Here is a 20,529-nt window from a genome sequence, read left to right on the forward strand (position 1 = left end):
TCATATTAGGTGGGATTGTTGTCTTTTACTATGGTCTTTGCATGTTTTGGGTTGGTGTTGATCAGTTATAAAAACCCCTGTTGATAGCCATGGAAGAACTTTCTCCTGAAGCCAAAGTGCAATCCTGAAACATGCATTGATAGAACAAGTATGGATGGCTATGGCAGGAAACACAGGTTGCAATAGTAAGTGTAATTTATGATTAAAAAAGGCAGGGCTATCTCTGGTGTGAAGGATTTGTTTCAGTCCTGTCTTCCTGGAAGATCTCTATTGCTGGCCATGCCGGCACAGAATCCTTTTGGTTGTGTTTCTTGTTCGTATTTTAAGATGCCTTCTGATGCTTACAATTAATTTAAATAAAAGATTTACTTGACTGATTACAATTTCTTAGCTGATGTTGACATGAGCGTAAGCTTTACCTATCATGAAGTAGAAGAAAAATGTAGGCAAGAAGTTGAGCAATGGGAGGAAAAACAAAAAGAACTTGAAGATGAGAAAAGGAAAAAGTGGAAGACTGAGAGGGAAGCACAGGAAAAACAGAATGAAGAGGAACAAGCAAAAAGGCTGCAGCGTCTGGAGGAATTTGAGGCTGAAAGAACAAAGTTAGAGCTTCTTCATAAGGTAATTAATTGACACCAAAACCAAAATGTTGCCTTCTAAACTATTTGAATTCAAAATCTAATATGCAAAAGGGAATGATACTAAAATGAGGTGAGTCATACTAAATACTTAGATATAACCCATGTTGCTTTGGATTTTGCTCTTTTTTGCTTTGATCAATGGTGAATTAATATACTATGCTAAATGTTAAATTGCTCTTTAGGCTTTGGCTTATTTTATTGTTGTATGTTTATGATATAATTCCAGCCAAAGTCTCTGAGATAAGAGTTAATGTCCTAAGATACTCACAAAAGTACTTTTACAAAAGTAAAATGATCATTATGCCTTACTAAATACTGATCTTTGTGGTGAAACAAATATCATCAGCCTCCTCTTGTACAGTAACCTAATGATTTTGATGCTTGGCCGAGGAGTGAGAAAATAGGAACCTTGTTCCTCCTCATCCTGATGAGGTTTGAACCTGTGGTTCATGGGAATGTGCTCTTATCACCAGATCATAGAATAGAATAGAATGGAACACTCTTTCTCCTTCCTTTATGCTTTAGGGTATTATGGAGTAAAAGAATGGAGGACTCCTTAAGATCAAAGAGGAAAGTGAAAAATTTGTCTTACAATTGTATTCTGTTACCAATCCTTCAAATGTACCTCTAGGAACAGATTAGAATCCAGGCTTTCTTTTTCAACAGACCACAAAATAATTCTTTTCTTTTTGATGTCATAAACTGTTTCTGGTTGTAGAATGGCTTTTTTTCTCTGCACAAGGTGGAGCATGTCCTCATTTAGACAATTTGATAATACTGCACCTAGTGCACTCTTTCTGGAAGTGAGAGGTAGAGGCACCTTCCTCCATTAGAGAAAGGCTTAGACTTCATTTCTGAACAGTATGCTTCTGAACATACAAGAAAAACAGTGATTGTCTAAGACTGGCAGACTTTATGCTACAAATTGAAAGTGCTGGTTTGTATATATTGGTTTCTTCATGTCACTATATATTTAATTTGTCTGATATTGATTTTATTTTGGTAGTACCAGGAGTTAGATAGCTGAATTATCCTCCATTTTTTAGGTAGTTACTATCTCCTGATTTTCAGCCAAATGTAATTCCAGATCATTGAAGTTTTCTTCCTGACTGAGCATGTGTAGGGAAAAAAAATTCTATTTATTTGCAAGTAGTGGGAAAATAGGTTTGAACTTCCATTTTCAATTTGGAAACAGATTCAGTGAAAAGTTTTCAGCAAAAATCCTGTCTGAAAGACTGAAGACCATCAGCATTACTTTCAGTCTACAACCAAATCTTCATTTTTTGATCTGAATGTCCAGTCATTTATTTTATTCCCCACAGCTGAGTTTCTCATTTTGATTTAGACATTCACAGCAGTGGATCATTGGAAAGTCAAGAAGACAGGGACTTCAGAGAGAGAGTGTATTGTGGTATTCAGGGTTTTGTACAATATTCATTTAAGTTAATTTGTTTTGCAGAAACGACAAAGTATGATGGAAGATGAGTTACAGAAAGAAAAGAAAGTTTGGAGAGACAAACTGATGCAACACGAGGTAAGGTTGTACAAAGAATTTCTGTTAAAAGAATTTGAGAATATATAAATGTTATATATTTAAGAGTAAAAGTTAATACACCAGATTCTGCTTCTTAAGAATAAACATATATTAACACTTGTCATGTAGGCAGAATGGCTGAACTGTGTGACAATTGTATTTTGATTAGGAATTGATCATGAAACTACAGTTGCAAGTGGAAGAGGAGGAAAAGGCCTTTGAAGAGCAGAAAGCAAAACAAAGACAACACTTGGCAAAGCAACGGAATGCAGCAGCTGTGAAAATCCAAGCTAGATTTAGATCATTTTTAGTCCATAAAAAATATGCTCCCATCTTAAAAGAATGGAAAGATAAAATTAAAAGGGAAAAGGAAATACAGGAAGAAATAGAGAGGGAAATGAAAGAAAGGGAGGAAAAAATGAAGAGGCGTATGGAAGAAAGGAAGCAAAAAAAAGAAGAGAAAATGAGACAACAAGAACTAGAAAGACAGAAACATTTGGAACAGGTGAGGAGGCGTGAGGAATATGAGAAACAGAAAGTAAGCCTGAGACTTGAAAGAGAAAAACAGTTGCAGATAAGAAGAGAAGAACAGAGAAAATTAAGAGAAAAAGCAGCAGGAGCTATGATGAATGAAGGTGAAGAAAAGGATGAAGAAAACATAACAGAGGAAAATTTAGGAGAAAATAAAAAAGCAATAAGGGAACAGAAAAAGGAACTGAGTAAACAACTAGTGGAACAAGAAGAAAAGCAAACTGAAAAGATAGATGAAACAAGTGATTGGATGATTCCAGTAAAAAGAAAGTTGACATCACCAGTACCAAGTATATTAAATTCTGACAAGAAGGAACACTCTTCTCAAATCAGTAATGAGGATTTAGATAAAAATTCATTAATGTGTGCAGAAAAAAGTTACTCAGAAACTGGAAATCTTAACAAAGCTACAATTACATGTACTTCAAAGAATGAATCTGATGATTTTAGAGCTAGTGATGTGGTAGAAAATAAGGTAAATAATACAAACAGTAGTCCACTGAATGCCCAGCCAAATGCCAATAATAGAGAAATGAAAGATCAATTTTCTCAGTCTGAAACAGTGAAGACGGCATTGTTTCTAATGGAAGATTCTAATGAGAAAGTTGGTGAGAACTGGGACAGAATTCAGGATGTAACTAAGTATTCCAATAAACTAGAAATTCTTCCTGATGATATTGAAAAGAAGAGATTAAATTGGATGAAGACATGTAAGCTGTGGTCTAAAATATATGGAGAAAATCAAAGAAAGAAAGTAACTAAAAAAAAACAGCCAAGGAAAAGTTCAGTTAACAAGATGCCTCCATTAAGTATAGAAAAGATCATTAATAGTGGCCCTTGGAGCACTCTGCAGCAGGTAACTATACACAAGATGTAGAGTAAAATATGAAGTGCTAGCTTACATGTTCTGTAAAATTCTGTATTTTTTGAATATCAGCAGAATGTTTTCAGAATTGTATTTAGGAAGGTTATTGCAACCACTCTCTCTGAGATCCTCTGTACAGTGGGATACAGGCCCACTGAATTCTGGTGAGCATTGTGGAGCACACTGGCATGGTAGCAGTCTTCAGATGATTGACAATATCAATGACTCTGTAAAAGGCAGGAGCTTCTGGTTCCTTTTTTCTGCTAAGTAAGCAAGGTTTTGCTTTTGTATGTGGGGTTGTGTTTCAGCTGCTGCCCATCTTGGAGTTTTGAGAAGACTAGTCTCTCCCAGAAGCAAGACATTGTTGATCAGCTTGTGGACGGTGTTTTGCCAACACTTACTGAGTATCACTATGTGCTCACTCTTCTCTTGCTATCCACACTGAGGTTACATACTATGCTGGATAGAACTTTAGTCTGAACTATTTTGATCTATTCTTGTACATTCTGTCATCATTTATGAGACTGTAATGGGACAAAATCCACAGTACTAATTGCTTTGGTTTAGTGCTTTGTTTTTGCTTAAATTCAAAATCATTGGTAGTGTGTCCTTTATTTTAAGATAGATGTCAAAATCAAACTTTTTAATCATATTTTTTCCTAATCAACAGATCAAACCCATCATTACCATCCTTTTTGTATGAAAGAATTAATGTATTAGTTGTTTATATTTTGTAAAGGCTTAGTAAAATGTAGTTTTGGTCTTTAAGGTTTTGGTTTTGGTTTAGAAATAGCTCATAAAATTGTGTGATGAATTGAAGATACAGCAACAGTTAGTCTTATTTATTATTAAATGCATATAGGTCACAATACTGACACTCGAAGATTTACCAGAATGTAGCCTCTGTACATTATCTGCATGTGAAAACCTTCAAGTACTGACTCTCAGACGCTGTGGACTAGTTGCACTGGAAGGACTAAGTAACTGCAAAGACCTAAAGTATATCAATGTGGAGGTACCAAGCACATTTGATTCTATATTATAACTTGGGAAGGATTGCCACTTTTGCTGCTCAGGCAGTTATGAATTAATTGAGTCCAACTGAATACAAAACTTTTAGTGCCTTACTAGTATAGGAATATGAACAAAATACTCTCCTGTCAACAAAACTGTACCAGTAGATTTTTTATTGTGCATAGTGGTACTAAAACAAAATAGGACAAATGAATCTGGCTATACTAATAAAAGATCACAATATTGTTAGTTAAAGATCAAATTCCATTTACTCAGCTAACCAATGTAGCTGAATAAGTAATAGATGTAGTTTAGAGCTGATCTAAATTAATATAGACCAAGATTTCTGAAAATGAGTGACTATATTAAAATTCATTTATATTTAGATATTTTAATAAGCAGCTTGTCATTTTTTTAAAAGTTTGAGCACTCTTTCTCTATGTCTTTGAATTAAGTTCTGAATTAGAGATATAAATAGTAGGATACATCTTGCACTTAGTTTTGCAAGTAGCTCAGGTGTAGAAATCTTTAGACTGATTCCATCTATAGTCAGAAGAGAAAAACAGGCATTTTAGATCACGAATCATCTTCTCCTAACTTGGATGTTGCACTGGGATAAGATGGCTAGTTTTCAGATGCACCTATTTCTTTCAGAAATCTTGGTCTATTTGTATATTAATTTAGATCAGCTCTAAACTACATCTATTATATATTCAACTACACTGGTTATGAAGGAAATCTAGATGCTTCAGTTGTGGATGTCTGCATTTTAGCCATATATAGTTAAATGGGTCCCAAGGTGACTGTTGTTACCTACTGTAGTATTTTTGGCATTTGAAAGGGAAGTAGCTTAGAATTATTGAAATTCAGAGCTTTTAGAGCTAGGATCATACACACAGCTTTTAGTTTTCTGAGGTTAGATCATGAATAGCCCTACTGTAACAACATTAATATGACAAAATGATAAATCTTCCTTATGTCAGTCTTTCTGACCCATGACCAGGCAGATGCTGTTGACCATAGTGGGTGCTCAGCTTAAGCAGAAGTAGGTAGGAGAAAAGTAGTCCTTTGCAACAAACACCTGAAGGTTCCTTAAAATTACTCAAGCATTTGGTCAAAGAACAGTATGATGACTGATACTAGAGGCACAATCTCTGGATACCTGATGCTATCCCATGTCTTACATGGCAACTTAAGTTTCTCTTAATGACAAAAGAAAACATTTTCTTATGTGATGGATCAATCATACTTATGGAACTTGACAACTTATGTCAAGCAACTCTTTTTATCTTTTTGATTTGAGTTGTTTTGACAATACCCATTCACAAGAAAGTTAATATTCCCTTGTTTGTAGAAGTCTTCAATGTTTCTGTTTGCCCAGTAAATACTGTTCTTTCCAAAGTGTATTTTTATTTTGTTCTGGCAAAGGCTCCTAGAAAATACACTTTTGTTAAAGAATTAATAATATATAAATAATAATATATATTAATAATACTTTAAGAATAATATTTTTACTTTGATCATTCCAGCTGATGTGTCGATTGTCTTCCATTCAACCTAAACGAAGGAACAGCCTTTTTTGTAACAGCTGAAACAAACCAAAATTATTTTATGGATTTTTCTTGCATAGTTAAAGCAGCTGCCCTTTTGCTTCCCTTAGACATTCATTCCTACTTGATATTGCCCTTTTTTAACTTTTAAGACTTATTAATTCCCTGTTTTGACTGACTGGTACAACTGAAGGGGCTGTCCAAAGGCAGGAATCAGTGGTACACAGAAACCTCTGTGTATCTGTGCCTGCAGTTGGAGCTAGCACAGTTGGAGCTAGCACCTAACCAAGTCAGCTTGTTAATTCTGGAATAGGAATTAGTCCCTTGGGCTTAACTGATTTGTTATAAAGAGAGGGAATTAAAGTTCTTTTTTTCTTTGAGCATTTACAGGTGAACAACAGAAGTAAATAAAAGCAGAAAATAGTAAAAGGGAAATCAGAGGAAGCACTATTAAAATGACTTGAGGAGTGTTAAAAAAAGCAAGGGCTTTGAGGGGAAGAACATTAGCTAAAAAGCATGTTAATGTTTATAACCAAAGAAACCTCTAAAAGTAGTTATTATTTTTATTTTTTTAATAAATACGTTATGTCAAAGCGTGTCTTCATTAGCATCTAGCAGATAGGATGGCTTTTATACATTTTTTTGTTCAGTCTCCCAGACTTTGTGAAAGTGTATTTGGGAAGGACCATCCAATCTTTGACTTTTTATACTGTTTCTTTAATCTTCTGGACATTATTGGAGGCAGAATGCAATGTGAGATGTCTTCTAATTCTGTCCTAGTAGAACTCAAAAATAATTTTTATGATTCATCAATTTATTTTCCTAGTGGAAAAAAAATGTGATATCCTTACTATTCGCTAGAAATTTAGGTTAAAAATTAACAATTGTGGTAATATCTACCATATTCTTATACTGACTCTGCTATTTCACTTAAAATGTTATTTAATATTCTTGTTCTTCTTTGTTGCAGGAAAACAACATTCAGATAATAGACTGTGAGAATCTAGAAAATCTCTATATTCTAATTCTGAATAAGAACGATCTTTCATCAGTTTGTGGCCTAGGTGGCTGCAGAAATCTCCGAAATCTTGAACTTTCCTACAACAGAATCACTCGAATTGGTAAGGAAATTATGAAAAAAATACTCCATTCTTTTTAAAAAGTGTATTAGTGCTGTTTTCATTCAGGATTATACCTACCTTGGATTCAGGGCCAGTCAACTGCTAAACCCGAGGAGGAGAATGAGGAAACAGACTTATAATAGATCTGCATTTTAGAGTATAGTCAACTTGACATTTATTAGCAGTATGGTTATACTGCCATGTATTCCATCTGCCACGTCATATGACTGTTGTCAGCTGAATACGGTCCTTTCTAGAAGAGCTCCTAATATCACCTGCACCAGTTCAATTGGAATATGTGAGTAGCTTGAGTTCAGCCTCAAAATCAAATCTGTACTTACCTACATACAGAACCTAGATTTGCAGCTTCAGGGAGTTCCAGCATGTTCCTATGATTGACATAATATGTAGGTATATACAAATCATATTATTTGTATGAGTGGGTGGACCAGGCTAACACTGTGTCGCAACTGTTCTTTCTACTAAAATGCTTCCCATTCTGGTTCCAAGCTATTGTTCTATGCTTCCCTCCCACTGTGGCTCTTCATTGCTACCGATTGCTCTAAAACTGGGAAAAAAAGAGTGAGTCTAAGGTACACTAGTGCAACTCATTTAGCTGTTGGCATTTATTTTATTTATGGAGGCAGCACGTTTTATTTTGTTAGGTGCAACAGTTGTCAGGCAACAAGTGTATCTTTTATCACGCAGTTAACCAGTTAGAATTCACATTGCCCCAGATCGCTCAATGAATGCATCACTACATGAAAACTTTGTGCCAGGAGATGCATGTTTTCTGCTGGTCAGCCAGGAATTTTTCATATACAGAACAGGTATTCTCCTGTCTGCCTATGCTACCTTTCAGACTGTAAAGTGCCTAAGGGGCAGATATCATATTTCAGCTACTGGCAAGCCAAAGATACTGACTCATGAGCCTTGTGTTATGTAGATTTCGTACAGGTGTAATCAGGATCCAGAGCCTTTTCTTACTGACAGAAGGGCAGGAAAGTGCAGTGCAGTGAAAATAACTAAGAGCATTGCTATACTTAAGTGGAGCAGGTACTTTTGGATTTTGAAATTATGTAGGGAGGTAAGACCAGAAGTGGTCCCTGAAAAGAAACGACAGTTGAGAAAAGATAAATTGCCAGATCATTGCATAAAAAGGCATTCTCAAGGCTGAAAGGGATGGATTTTCTCCAAGAAGGCAGCACAACAGATAGAACAGAACAGAACTAGATTTAACAGCCTTCCTATGGCTGTAGGGAGTGAGGTTTAGGTAGGTGGCATACTGTGAGGTTTGTCAAGGCCACCAAAATACAGATTAACCTTCAGACACTTTCCTACTGAAATCAGATCACATGTCCTTATGGGCAAGAGAGAAAAATTCCGTATAATTGAAAAATTGTTTGGGAAACTGAAAAAGGTGGATTTCTAGTATTCTTGGCCTATGTTCAATTTGGAGATATTCCTTGGAAAGATTTCAGAGTTGGGACAGTGGAAAAGAGATTATTTGATTCTTGTCTCAATTTAGACTTTTGATTTTCCTTAAAATATGTATAGTAGAAAACTGTCTGGACAGGGGGATAATAAAATAAAACCATTTTGAAGCTGATGAATGAAACACATTCACATGCAAGATTTATTTCCAGAAATGGTTTCCATTGTCAAAAACAGGAGATGGTACCAATATGAAGATTGATAATGCAATTCCATGATAAAAAACAAGAGCATAATGAGAAGGAAGTAGGAAAACTCAAGAGATTTTGTTGATATGTGCAAACCCCTTGTGTAGGTTTAATGTAGATTTAATGTAGATATTTTGAATATCTTATGCTAATAAGTTAAAATAATTCAAATATGAAATGTTGATGTTTGTGAACATAATTTTATTTCTTGAGAATAGCTTTGTGAGTAAAGATGCTGGAATACCAACATTTACTATAAAAGCGTATCAGTATCCTAAAGGGAACTGACGAAATAAAATGATTGTAAGAAGCTTGTCCTTGTGGCCAATAATACTGTATAAGATTCTTTTTCAGATATAATTCATTTGATAAAAAATGACTGCAAGATTCCTGAAAGTATGACATCTTATGGATTAATTCAGCAATTTCATTTATTTATTTTCTTATTTAGTAATTTATTATTACTACTTTACTATCTTATTTAGTTTTTTCTTATATATTTATTTGTTTGTTCATTTTTATATATATTTTATGTTTTGGAAGTTGCTGTACTGTTTAGTGGTCTGGGTTGGTTACCCTCATTCAGCTTTAATAATGAGTGTTTTTTTTCCTCTGAGAAGTAAGGCTTATTTGTGATACTTCAGCTTTAATAACATAATGTAGGAAACTTCAAGCATACTCTGATTTTTTCACTAAAATACAGTGTCAGTTGGGGGAAAATGGGAGTTGCCAGAAACCCGTAAAATAAAGATAAAGTTTGAAAACTATGTCTCAGTTATGCATATCCACTTAATGCATGGTCACAAACTATGTAATCGCATTTTTAATATATTGAAATTCAGTGTTTGTATGTATTTGGAAGATGGATGCTATGCCTAAATCTCTTTTTACATTGTACACACACAAAAAGCAGCATTTTGACTTAATTCATAGGAAAAGAACTATTGCATAATAAGTTTGCTAGGGAGGCTTGTAAAATTTCTTTATGTTGTTTTAGTATTGGGATGCTCATCATGTTTTTAAGAAGGCACATCAAGTTCTTTTTTAATCAGACTCTTTGCGGTGGGTATTTTTGTTGGTGAGTTTTTTTTTTTTTTTTTTTTTTTTTTTTTTTTTTTTTTAGTTGTCATGTTCAGCTTTCACTCCTCTCTCATTTGTCTTTGTTGCAAATTGGAAAGAAGTTACTTCATAGCTTCATTGACCGCTAAGGTAGAATCCCTCACTAAAAGAGCCCAAATGCATTCTTTCCAAATTGCTAAGACCTGCTTATGTTGAGGTTCTCCACAAATCTTGCAGAAACCAGATTCTTTTTGAGCAAAATGCATTTTCCCATATACTGACATAGCTGTTGTTTGCTGCATCATAGGTAAAACAGACAATATTTTCTGGAAATGTACAGAAGACTTGCATGCTTATTTTTGATTTTTCTTATATGTAGAAGAAGTATTAAAATACAACCACTTTTATTATATTTTTCTACCTTTTATATATTTCTCTTGGAATATATTTGATAGTTTCAAAATAGATTGAAATCCCATTGTAGGCGGCCTTGGCATGTCTGTTCCTAGTGACATACAGTCTAATTAAACAAGACAGATCAGGAGAAGGAGATGTAAAAAAATGATTTGTGCAGTATGCTGTATTAACGCCTCACTCTGCTTATCTATTCTGTGCAGTCTATCCTTTTCTCCAACTCCATGATAACTGAGTGCTTTTAGTCAGCATTATTGCTATGCTGATAAGTGAAAAATGGAAAATTAAAAATGGAAACAGCTCTTGTGAAGGCATCTTGGAAGGTCTCAATTTGAATATTGTCTAAAATGAAATTGTTTTGAGACCACTAGATGGTGCTAGTTCCCTTTCTATTTTTTTCCAAGCACCAAAATCCCCACGGAACAGGATCTTGCAGACAGGATAGTATGTTGTGGGCATGTTTGAAATTCTTTCAAAATAATTGAAGACTTGCATATTTGTTTCCTAAAGCTTGGTTTGGAAGTTACAGTATTCAGCATTTGTTTTAGATCTACGATGGTATCTCTTTAATAGCCAATGCACTTTCAGGTGAATGTGTTATTTCCAGTAGGTGTTTTCCTTTTCTAAATTACTATCATGCAAAGCCCTATTTTTTGTGTTTTTTTAATATAATTCCAACTTTGACATTTAATCTTTTTTCTTAAGTTTTCTTCTTATGTTTTGTCTTTTCTTCCTCCTCCATCTTGTAAATATCTGTGGCACATGCTGCTCTTGTAATCCAGCTTGTTCTCAGAAGATAAATACAAAGATAAGATGCTCCTTTGTAAAACTATCCCAGGTCGCTTCCCAGGCCTGGGAAGCTTTGACTGAGGTAAAGATGAGACAGAGTATTGCATCAAACATTTAATCTTGTAAAAACTACTGGAAAGAAAAGTAAATTGAGGAACTCCCTTTTTTAGATCCCTTTTGTTAAGTGTCCCCTCTCAAATGAGCTTTATTTAGCAGAATATAGGAAAAAAAGTGCTTGGATCCGTTGCACCTAGATACATCAGTGCTTTAGGAAGGTAGACATTACAGATTGTCTAGCCTCTATAAGACTGGAAAGAGAGTCTGATTTTACTGTTGAAAGAGGATGATTTGGGAAAAATTCTGTGCAAACAATGAACACTAACATGAAATTTTCCTTTGTGTATTTTTGTGGGGGAGATATCACATTCTTACTTTCTACGCTAGCTGGCAGGAGTAGGCTTGTTATAATGCTGGTGTAAGTATAGCTTTATACTTAAAGACACTAGATTTTATAAATTTATTCATAAAAAATGTTTTATGACACTTCCTTAAAAGAGGATACACTCACATTAATAATGCTGGTGCTGGCCTAAGTATATTACATTAACACAATTTGTTCTCATCTTGCTGATAACTTTCTAAAGACCTTTAAAAAAGAAATAATGAAAATTAACATTTAAACAGAATTGCTATTTTAATTCTTAGGATTGATTTTAAGAGGGCTGTTAGCATTTCATAAAGCCCGTGGGTTCTGAATAACAGTAATAAACTGTTCTAGCATAGTAAGTATAGATTATCAGTTCTCTTCCAATAGAAGTGCTTGAGTTACTAGTTAATAGGACCAGAAGTCTGTGAACTGTACACATTGTAAAGCCACATATATATATATATATATATATATATATATGTATGTATGTACCGTTTGAAAGGGTCAAAATACAGTAATAATTTTAAAAAATTTTACAGAACTAACACTAATAGTTACTATGTATGATATGAGTATATCATGACCTCAGAGATTTTTTTGATACTGGGAAACAACAGTTTTCAATTTCAGTGTGGCTTAATTCGGCTTTTTTTCTTCCAGGTGGTTTGGAGTCACTGAAAAATCTTCAACAGTTAATCGTGGATCATAATCAGTTAATCACTACAAAAGGTCTTTGTGAAGCACCTACCCTCATGCACCTAGACTGTTCTTTTAATCATCTCACACAAGTTGAAGGCATTCAGAATAGTGGCCTACTTCAGATTCTGAAGTTACAAGGCAATAATCTTGAGGAGGTAAAAAGCTTTGAATTAAATATGATGTTTATTGTGTATAACTTTTTGTTAATAGTAATATTGTTCAGAATGTTGATCATGTGTTGTTTTGCTTTTTTTTCCTTTTAGTGAGAGATATTTTTAAAGATGCAAATGGGTAGCACTATGATTAAATATGTTCTTGCTCCTAAGTGCTTTAAAAATTGTCCCCATAATAATTATAGTTCCCTTTTTGGTTTATAGCCAGTAGTCTTCGGATTGCATTATGAAATGCTGATTCTTTGTTTAAAATGTACCAAAATATTATTATCACTACACAAAAGTAATAGCTTGGGTTAATTTCATGAATGCTGATTTTTCAAAAGTTGGAGTTGGTGCTGTAGCATTCAAAATAAGAAATTAGTCTGCTAACTGTATACTTAATTATCTTTACTGACAATGACTCTCTCATGAGAGGAAAACCATTTTCAATACGCAGCATATAACTGCAGAAATTAAATAGTAATACTATGGTTCTCTAACACTTTTTAAAAAATTATATTTCATATTCAGTCCACATAGAAGACATTGGTAAACATTTACAAACTGATATATAGAAATTATATGTAATAATTGATACATATATATCATTTGTTTATTATATATGCCCAAGGTGTGTTTTTATTTGTATTACTTTAGTAAGGATTGATGAAAAGCATCTGGCAAGCATTTCATTGTTGTTTCTCTATTTTAATATTAATTTTAAATAACCTTCTCTTTTCAATTTAGCTTCCACGGCTGGAAAATCATGTTCTGCTAAGAGAACTCTATTTGGATGACAATAGCATCTCTTCGATGAGAACATTTTCTTTGTATTGGTTGCCTTTGTTGCAGATTCTTTCGCTGTCTCGAAATAGGTAAACAAAAACATTTTTTCATTTAACAAAACTGATACAATATTTACTAATGTAACACTTATCTAAAGAATATAATTCTGAATGTGCTGCAAATATCACTATCTTGTCCAGTTCGTTGAAAAAATGTATTTGACAAGAAATGACATTGACCACTTTTAGCTAAGAAAATTTGAAGCAGCAGCAACTACAAAAAGTACATTTTTCTACTGGATGTTATATGAAAATAATTTTTGAGCATTGTGGTATTACTAAAACCATGGTGGCTTGTTTTTTTTCCTTACTTTAGCAACTGTTTTGAGAGTATCCCTGTCAAACTTCATATTTCACAGCCAGCTTAGTCAAAACAGACTTTGAAGACAACGTTAAGTGCAACTAATGGTGTAAAAGAGTACAAGTTAGAATGTTCATTAGGTTGTTTTTATTTCATATACATGTCATGTTAATGCCAAAAAAAAAAAAAAAAAAAAGAAAAAAGAAAAAGCTTTAGTACTGTTTTTTTTTTCTTCATTGTTATGGTTCATTTTGAAAAGTATAAAATAAAAGGGATGAATCAAGACAAAAAGCATTAAACTAGAACATGAACTAAAATATTATATAATTAACTTTCTATTCCATTTTATGGTTGAATCTGTATGCTTATGGAATTAGAATGACCAGATATTCAGCGTCAAAACCTTGATTCTCTCCACTTTTTTTTCTTAAATTGTAATTGTTTCTTATTGTTTTAATTGAGTATAAATTTCTAAGTGTTAGTAGTAAAGTAGATTTTTATTGTAGATTGATGTGAATTGATGATTTTATCCATATTGTCAGTTTTACTCTGAATACGATTGGTCTCATTTAAACTTAGCTTAGAATATCTACCTCTGAACTAATCACTTACAGATCCTGTTATAGTCAGTGAAGAAAAGGAGATACTTTTAGAGTGTGATTCATCTGCAATTTTTAGACATCTGCTTTGAGATTAATTACATCCTACATGTGTATGTTCATCTTCATAGACTCTTAACAGAGCCTAGATGACCAGCTCACATGTAGGTATCTACATTTAAACAGATGAATCTTATCCTAAGTGACAATGTCAACTAGCTGTGAGTCTGGGAGGAAAAAGATCTCTAAGTCTGAATCCGGTTACCATAAAGGATGTTCTTATTTATGGAAAATTTATTACTGTTTGAGTATAATATACATAAACTTTATATAACTTCTCAGATTGTTTTCAAGTCATTTCTAATGAAGTAGCATGCATGTAAACTCTTTGATGTAATTATAACAGAAATTAGTCTTCAAGTTGTTGCAGGAGGGGTTTTTAGTTCTTTTGGAGTTTGGAGAAAGTGTTTCCTGCTTGTGACTAATGAGACCATTACTTGTGGAGTTAAATTCTGAGTCACCCATATTGATTTTATTTGGAATCTTAGATAAAAATATAAGGCTGTATACAATTTCACACATTGTTTGGAGACATTTTTTTTTTCTTTTTTTCTTTTTGTCCGTTCCTATTCTTTCCTTCTTTTTTCATCTACCCATGGAACACTAGTGAGGCTATATCTGCTCGCAGTTTCCTCCTCCTTTCTCCTGCTTGTTTTTGCTAAGGTTGAGGTGTGGCTACTTGAAGCCCTGACTTGCTTGCCATGGAGACAATGAAAGTAGGAGCATGACATAAGGAATAGCTGGAGTGGAACATCTGGATCTAGGTTGAGCTCAGCTGACAAAGTGGATGCGCCCTATGTCACTTACTCATCCCGTGATCTTACAACTTTTATTCTCCATTGCACTGCTTCTGCTTTTCCAGTAGCCAGCTGATTGGTCAGTTGAATTTCTCTTGCTAGACTGGGAGAGAACACATATTTATGCATCAGCAAATGAGATACGCTGCTAATACCTCCCCCCAAAAAAAAATCAATTTCTTTCCTTTGTGCTTATTTATACCTTATCTCAAATCTATAGGGCAAGCAGGACAAGATAGTATTAAATGCAGATTAAAAGCCTCAAAATTCCTGGCATTTCAGTAGCAAGCTCTGTTACACTCGCTTTATGTACACTTATAAGCAGCTCCATATGTGTCTGCTAGAGCATAAGTAACTCGATGTTCTATATAGAAACAATGAATGTAATGGAGTAAGCTGTTGAAAGAAAAGCTGTTTCTTTACTTTTATCCTATAGCTAGTGCAATTTTTGTGATTTTTGGGGAGCATTTTTTTTCTGAGTGTGCACTGAGTGTCATTTCCTTTTTACTGATTGCAGGAAGCCTGTATGATGGTAATGCTGTGAATCTGTGTTTTTGCTACAAGTAAAGCACTGTGAAAAAAATTCTTACTTTAATTTACAGGTTTTTTATATCTGAGATGCTTTGTCTGTATTATAAACCAGGAATTGCTAAATAAAAAACTCCCAAATAAGAAATAATTCTATTTTAAATCTACAATGTAACAATGAGGAGGTACAACAAAGCTAAATAACACACACTGATGAACTCCTTCAAATATACCAATGCCAGCTATCTCATCACTACTACTTTAATCAAAAGAGTGTTTTGCTGTGGTTTTCACATACCAAGTAGATACTCATTCCTTGCAGTAGCTGCAGTCAATGATGTTGACTTTATGACTGTGGAAATGGGGCTATGAAGATCTGTGTTCTCTTTTATAGCAGCTGGAGAACACAGGCATTAAGTTAATGGAAAAGCAAAGGAATGCTTTTTTTATTTGGATAAATACTTTTCTGTAGGAGAAATAAAACCTTGCCACTAGGACAAAAATTAATATGTATTAAAAATCTTGTGGTATGTATATTTACTTGTAATCCAGCTTAATTATTTAGCTTCTTTGCTAACTTCATATAAAGGTTTTATAATGAGACATTAAATCAAGTTACTGTTCAGATAGCCGACACATTTTTGTGTGCAATTTCGAAATAAGCAAATTTATCTCTCTTAAAATTTATGTTTTAATATGGCAAGGCTCATTTTTATTATCTATAAGGTGTTGTAAAGGTGGTAGATAAGAATTTAATTTAAAAAATTGAAGTCAACTGTAGAAATTCCATTTTGGGAGGGATGTGTTGAGAGTTGCAGTTTGGATAGGATCATAATATTTGTGAACATGTTCCTCATATGCATGTTTTGCAACCAGATTTATACTATTCTTAAATGACTTGTAATAGAAATTTTGAAAGATCAATTCACTCTTTTCTTACTACATACTATTATTGCTATTTAAATTACAGAACATTTGTGTTTTTAAAACAATATCTTAGATGTAAGAGTTGAGCTGTCACTGCAAGCCATTTTATTTTTGATTGTATTTTTTCAGAGTCATCTTGAGAAATCTAAATAATACTGGATATTGAATTCAATCAATCATGAAAAAGTTATATTTGGATATAGTTTTTTTTTTCTTTAGCAGACTGAATATTTTTCATTTTCAGTAATTCTTTGCTGATAATGTGATTGTCTCTAAGAGTCTGACACCACGGGCAGTAGTGTTGAAATATTGCCTGCCAGAGTATTCAAGAAACAAGTGGCTGACTGAAAGAGTTTCTATATTATGTTTGATCACTTCTGGTAAATATGGTGACTATTGTAAACAAAAATATTGTTCTTATTTTTAAAGAATGCAAAAGAAATATGGGCACTATTTAAGGATCTAATTCAATATAAAATTCATTCTTAATTATCTTGCCCTATTTCCTGCTAACCTCTCATAAACAGAAATGATATATTTTTTCCTGTTAAAAAGCAGACACGCAGCAAAATTTGGACCATCCTGAGCAGTAATTGATACATATGTTCTGAAATGAAATCTTTATTTTCTCTAGTGCATACTTGCAACTCTTCTAGTCTCTTAAATATTGTTTTCTGGCTTGAAATTTGTCTGGTTATCTATGTCTTGTCCAACTACAATCTTAAATGGGAGCAGAAAGAGGAAGCTGTAGCTTACTTTTTTTGTGAATATCTTTTACTTTTGTGTCTTCTTTGTAATTTATATCTCTCATATGCCCAGGGCTAATGTGACAAGGTCAAGTAGTATTAAGTTTTCAGTAATGTCCTTTGTCTTTCTGGTTTGAATTTTCTTAGGAAAAAAAATTAACAAAGAATGTCAGTAAAAGGAAAGCTATAGAATGACGGGGAAAAGATTTAACTCTCATCATGCCAACAGCAGGCAGGAGTAGTCCAGTAATTAAATAGGATTTCTAAACCACCACAGCATAAAGTGACAAAGATCCACATACATAACACACTATAAATAAAAATTATTTCATTGTCTTTTGTAGAAAAAAAGATACTGCAAAAATCATGTTTCAGTCCTTTATACCAAGTACTACCTTTATTTACCAGAGAATATGTGAATCTATTCACAGATTTTCAGTTTGTGTGGCCATAGTGTTTGCCACTGATATCTCTATTGACAGCTGTTATGAATGTTAAATATATTTATGCACTATTGACTGGTCATGACAAACTTTTCTAAAACACTGATATTTGTAGAACTATGTCTATTTATGAGACTTAATGCTTTTTAGACTTAATGCTTCATATTTATTTGATTCTTTGGAAAACTGCCTAGACAGTAAGAAGACTAAATAGGACTAAAATCAGGACTATTTAAAGTATAGCTTGGAGGGGGGGGAAGGCATAGTGGTTGACTTTATACCTTTAGTTGACTTTATACCTATTCCTCCAAATCTACAATTAAAATGTTATATTTTCCTATACAAATTCTTCTTTGTCAACTAAATATGGAAATTTTTTGTCCTGCTTGCATTCACATTTTCAACAAGATTAAAGAATCTATATCAAAACTTCAGATTTTGTGAACTAGAATTAAATCCAGCTCTCTGTCTTTTAGTTGAAGTGCCTCTTTTGGAGAACAGGATGTAGTCATACATTTCAGCAGCAAGTGAGCATTTTTGTCTCTGACCAGTTTTAACTTTGTTGAGTGAGTAGATTTCATTTTTTTGCATGGTCACATTTCTGACCATAAGAATTCTGTTTTATAGCTTTCAAAGTCAGTTACTTATTACCCTCAAAGAATATTGCTCACAATTAAAATTAACAAAGTGACCACACGTTTCCGTCATTCTTTGCTTATGCTTCTCAGACCTTCTGTTACAGAAATGAAAAAAGTTTGAAAGCGTCTTTTTTAAACAGATTTAGTTGATTTAATATATGTTTGTACGTAAGCATTCTAGATTTAGTTGGAACTATCTTTTTACATCATGATTTTTTTTGCACTCCCTTTTTCATTTTTACAGTAAAAGAAAATAAAGCTTTTTAATCTGAAAGGTAATATTTGGAAACAGCATTGCACCTGACTGAATGGTTTTAACTTATTCTTGGGTACACCAATGCAAGTTTGTAAGAAAACAAACCTTTTAACAACACTGGATACTATTAATTTTAATAGCAGTGATAATATACATTGTATGGTTCTAGATGGCCTTTATCTTGATGAATGTCAGCACAGTTTCCTTATATATACTCTGCAATGCTACAAATATGAATTTTGTCATAGTGTTCCCACTGCTTTGGTGATTTATTATGCAAGAAAAGCTCTGATGTGGAAGAGGACCAGTTTGAAAGCTGGCAGCTATCTGACACTGTGTTATAGAGGTAGTAAGACAGAGGAAGCATTAAAAAGGCATTACAGGACAGTGCAGCCTTGATCTGTTAATAAATTCAATTGTGACTACAATTGTGTTTGGTTTAGGAACTGAGAAACAATGTGGTGAGTAGAGAAAAGAAACAGGCAAAATTTATGAGTAATTAGAAATGGAGGAAAGAGGAAAAAGATATTTAAAAATAAATATAAAAAATCGGGGGGGTTTGTTAGATCCATGCTAGTTATGATGCCAAAGGAAAGCTAATTGAATCATCTGTAAATTTTGCAAGATTGCAAATCCTCAGTAGTAAATGTAAGAAAAATAGAATAAAATGTTTACGAAAGAAAACAAAAATTAGTATCAAAAATTAAGCTGAATTATTGCTACTTAGAAGACAAAGCAATGTTTTCAAGTTAAAAGAGGAATTTTTGTAAATAATTTTAGCACCTTGGATAGCTAAATGAATATTTACTCGTATAAATGAGTAAATTCCCGTAACTGCAAATGATTCTGTTGCCTGCCTCTTTGTGAATTGCTGTTGTTTTAATTGAAAAATATTACTCTGGTTTGTTCATAGTTTGACTGAGCTTGTACCTTTAAATTCATGTGTATCTCTGGAAAAACTGGATATCAGAAATAACCGCTTGTCAGGTGAGTTGTGTAAAAACAACCAAACAAAAAAAAACCCATAAAAAAGCAAACCCCATCCAAACAAGAACTTTTAAAATAAATTAAAACTTTGTTGAGTCTGAGTATGCAAGTGTTATTTATAATATATTAATACAGAAAAAAGAAATATTTTTCAAATATATATGTTATTAAAAATAACTATACAGTATAGTGGCATTGCTTGTAGTATTTTGTACTATGGTACAATGGTTTTGGTACATTTTATTTTCATATGAATTTTAAGCAGATGCAGTGTAAATTGTGTGATTCCATGCTCAACTTGATATTTAATTTTCTTTCCTAATACAATACAGACCTTAAAAGTGTCATTATATGGTTAAATGGCTGCCATAAACTGAGTGAGTTGTCACTCAGTGGAAATCCATTTCTCCAAGAAAGGACCTGGAGGTAATAAAATTTTGATTTGCTAAATAGAAAAATGAAAATTAGCCAAAACCTAGATGTATGCAAGTATTTCTTAAGTTAGTTAAATAGTAATAGGAGAATATTAGTGAAATACATTTTTAGTCCAAATACCTTAAATTTGTGTCAGCAAGCAAGTGTCCAGAATCATTCTTCACCTACTGTTATGCACAAAAAAGACGATGTGTAATTTTTCTACGCTTGTGGCAACATTATAAATGTACAGTGTAGGCAGTTATATAGGTGCACCAACATTTTTATGTTAGTGTAAATATAGTTTTGATTAAAGGGTTTAATAATTTTTCATGTGACATAATATTAGAAGAATTTTATTATTTTAGAAGAATTTTATTATTTTAGATAATTTGAGCCAAAGGGCTGGATTCTGGATTAAAAACCTATGCATTTTAAATAGCAATCCTTTCTTCTATGTTTCTACCTTAACACAAAGGCATATTAAAATATGCGATTTTGAGATAA

General features: G+C 33.1%; 1 protein-coding gene across 1 annotated transcript in view; it reads left to right on the forward strand.

Moving 5' to 3' along the window:
* LRRIQ1 (leucine rich repeats and IQ motif containing 1) overlaps positions 1–20,529 on the forward strand; it is a 118,725-nt gene that overhangs the window by 5,491 nt on the left and 92,705 nt on the right. Inside the window, exons 5-13 of the mRNA XM_062568124.1 lie at positions 392–621; positions 2,101–2,175; positions 2,345–3,562; positions 4,434–4,586; positions 7,106–7,256; positions 12,288–12,481; positions 13,229–13,356; positions 19,535–19,608; positions 19,941–20,034. Coding sequence (XP_062424108.1) covers positions 392–621; positions 2,101–2,175; positions 2,345–3,562; positions 4,434–4,586; positions 7,106–7,256; positions 12,288–12,481; positions 13,229–13,356; positions 19,535–19,608; positions 19,941–20,034 — 2,317 coding nt within the window. The remainder of the gene's footprint in view (positions 1–391; positions 622–2,100; positions 2,176–2,344; positions 3,563–4,433; positions 4,587–7,105; positions 7,257–12,287; positions 12,482–13,228; positions 13,357–19,534; positions 19,609–19,940; positions 20,035–20,529) is intronic.

This window comes from Rhea pennata, chromosome 1 (genome assembly GCF_028389875.1).
Source record: "Rhea pennata isolate bPtePen1 chromosome 1, bPtePen1.pri, whole genome shotgun sequence".
Lineage (NCBI taxonomy): Eukaryota > Metazoa > Chordata > Aves > Rheiformes > Rheidae > Rhea > Rhea pennata.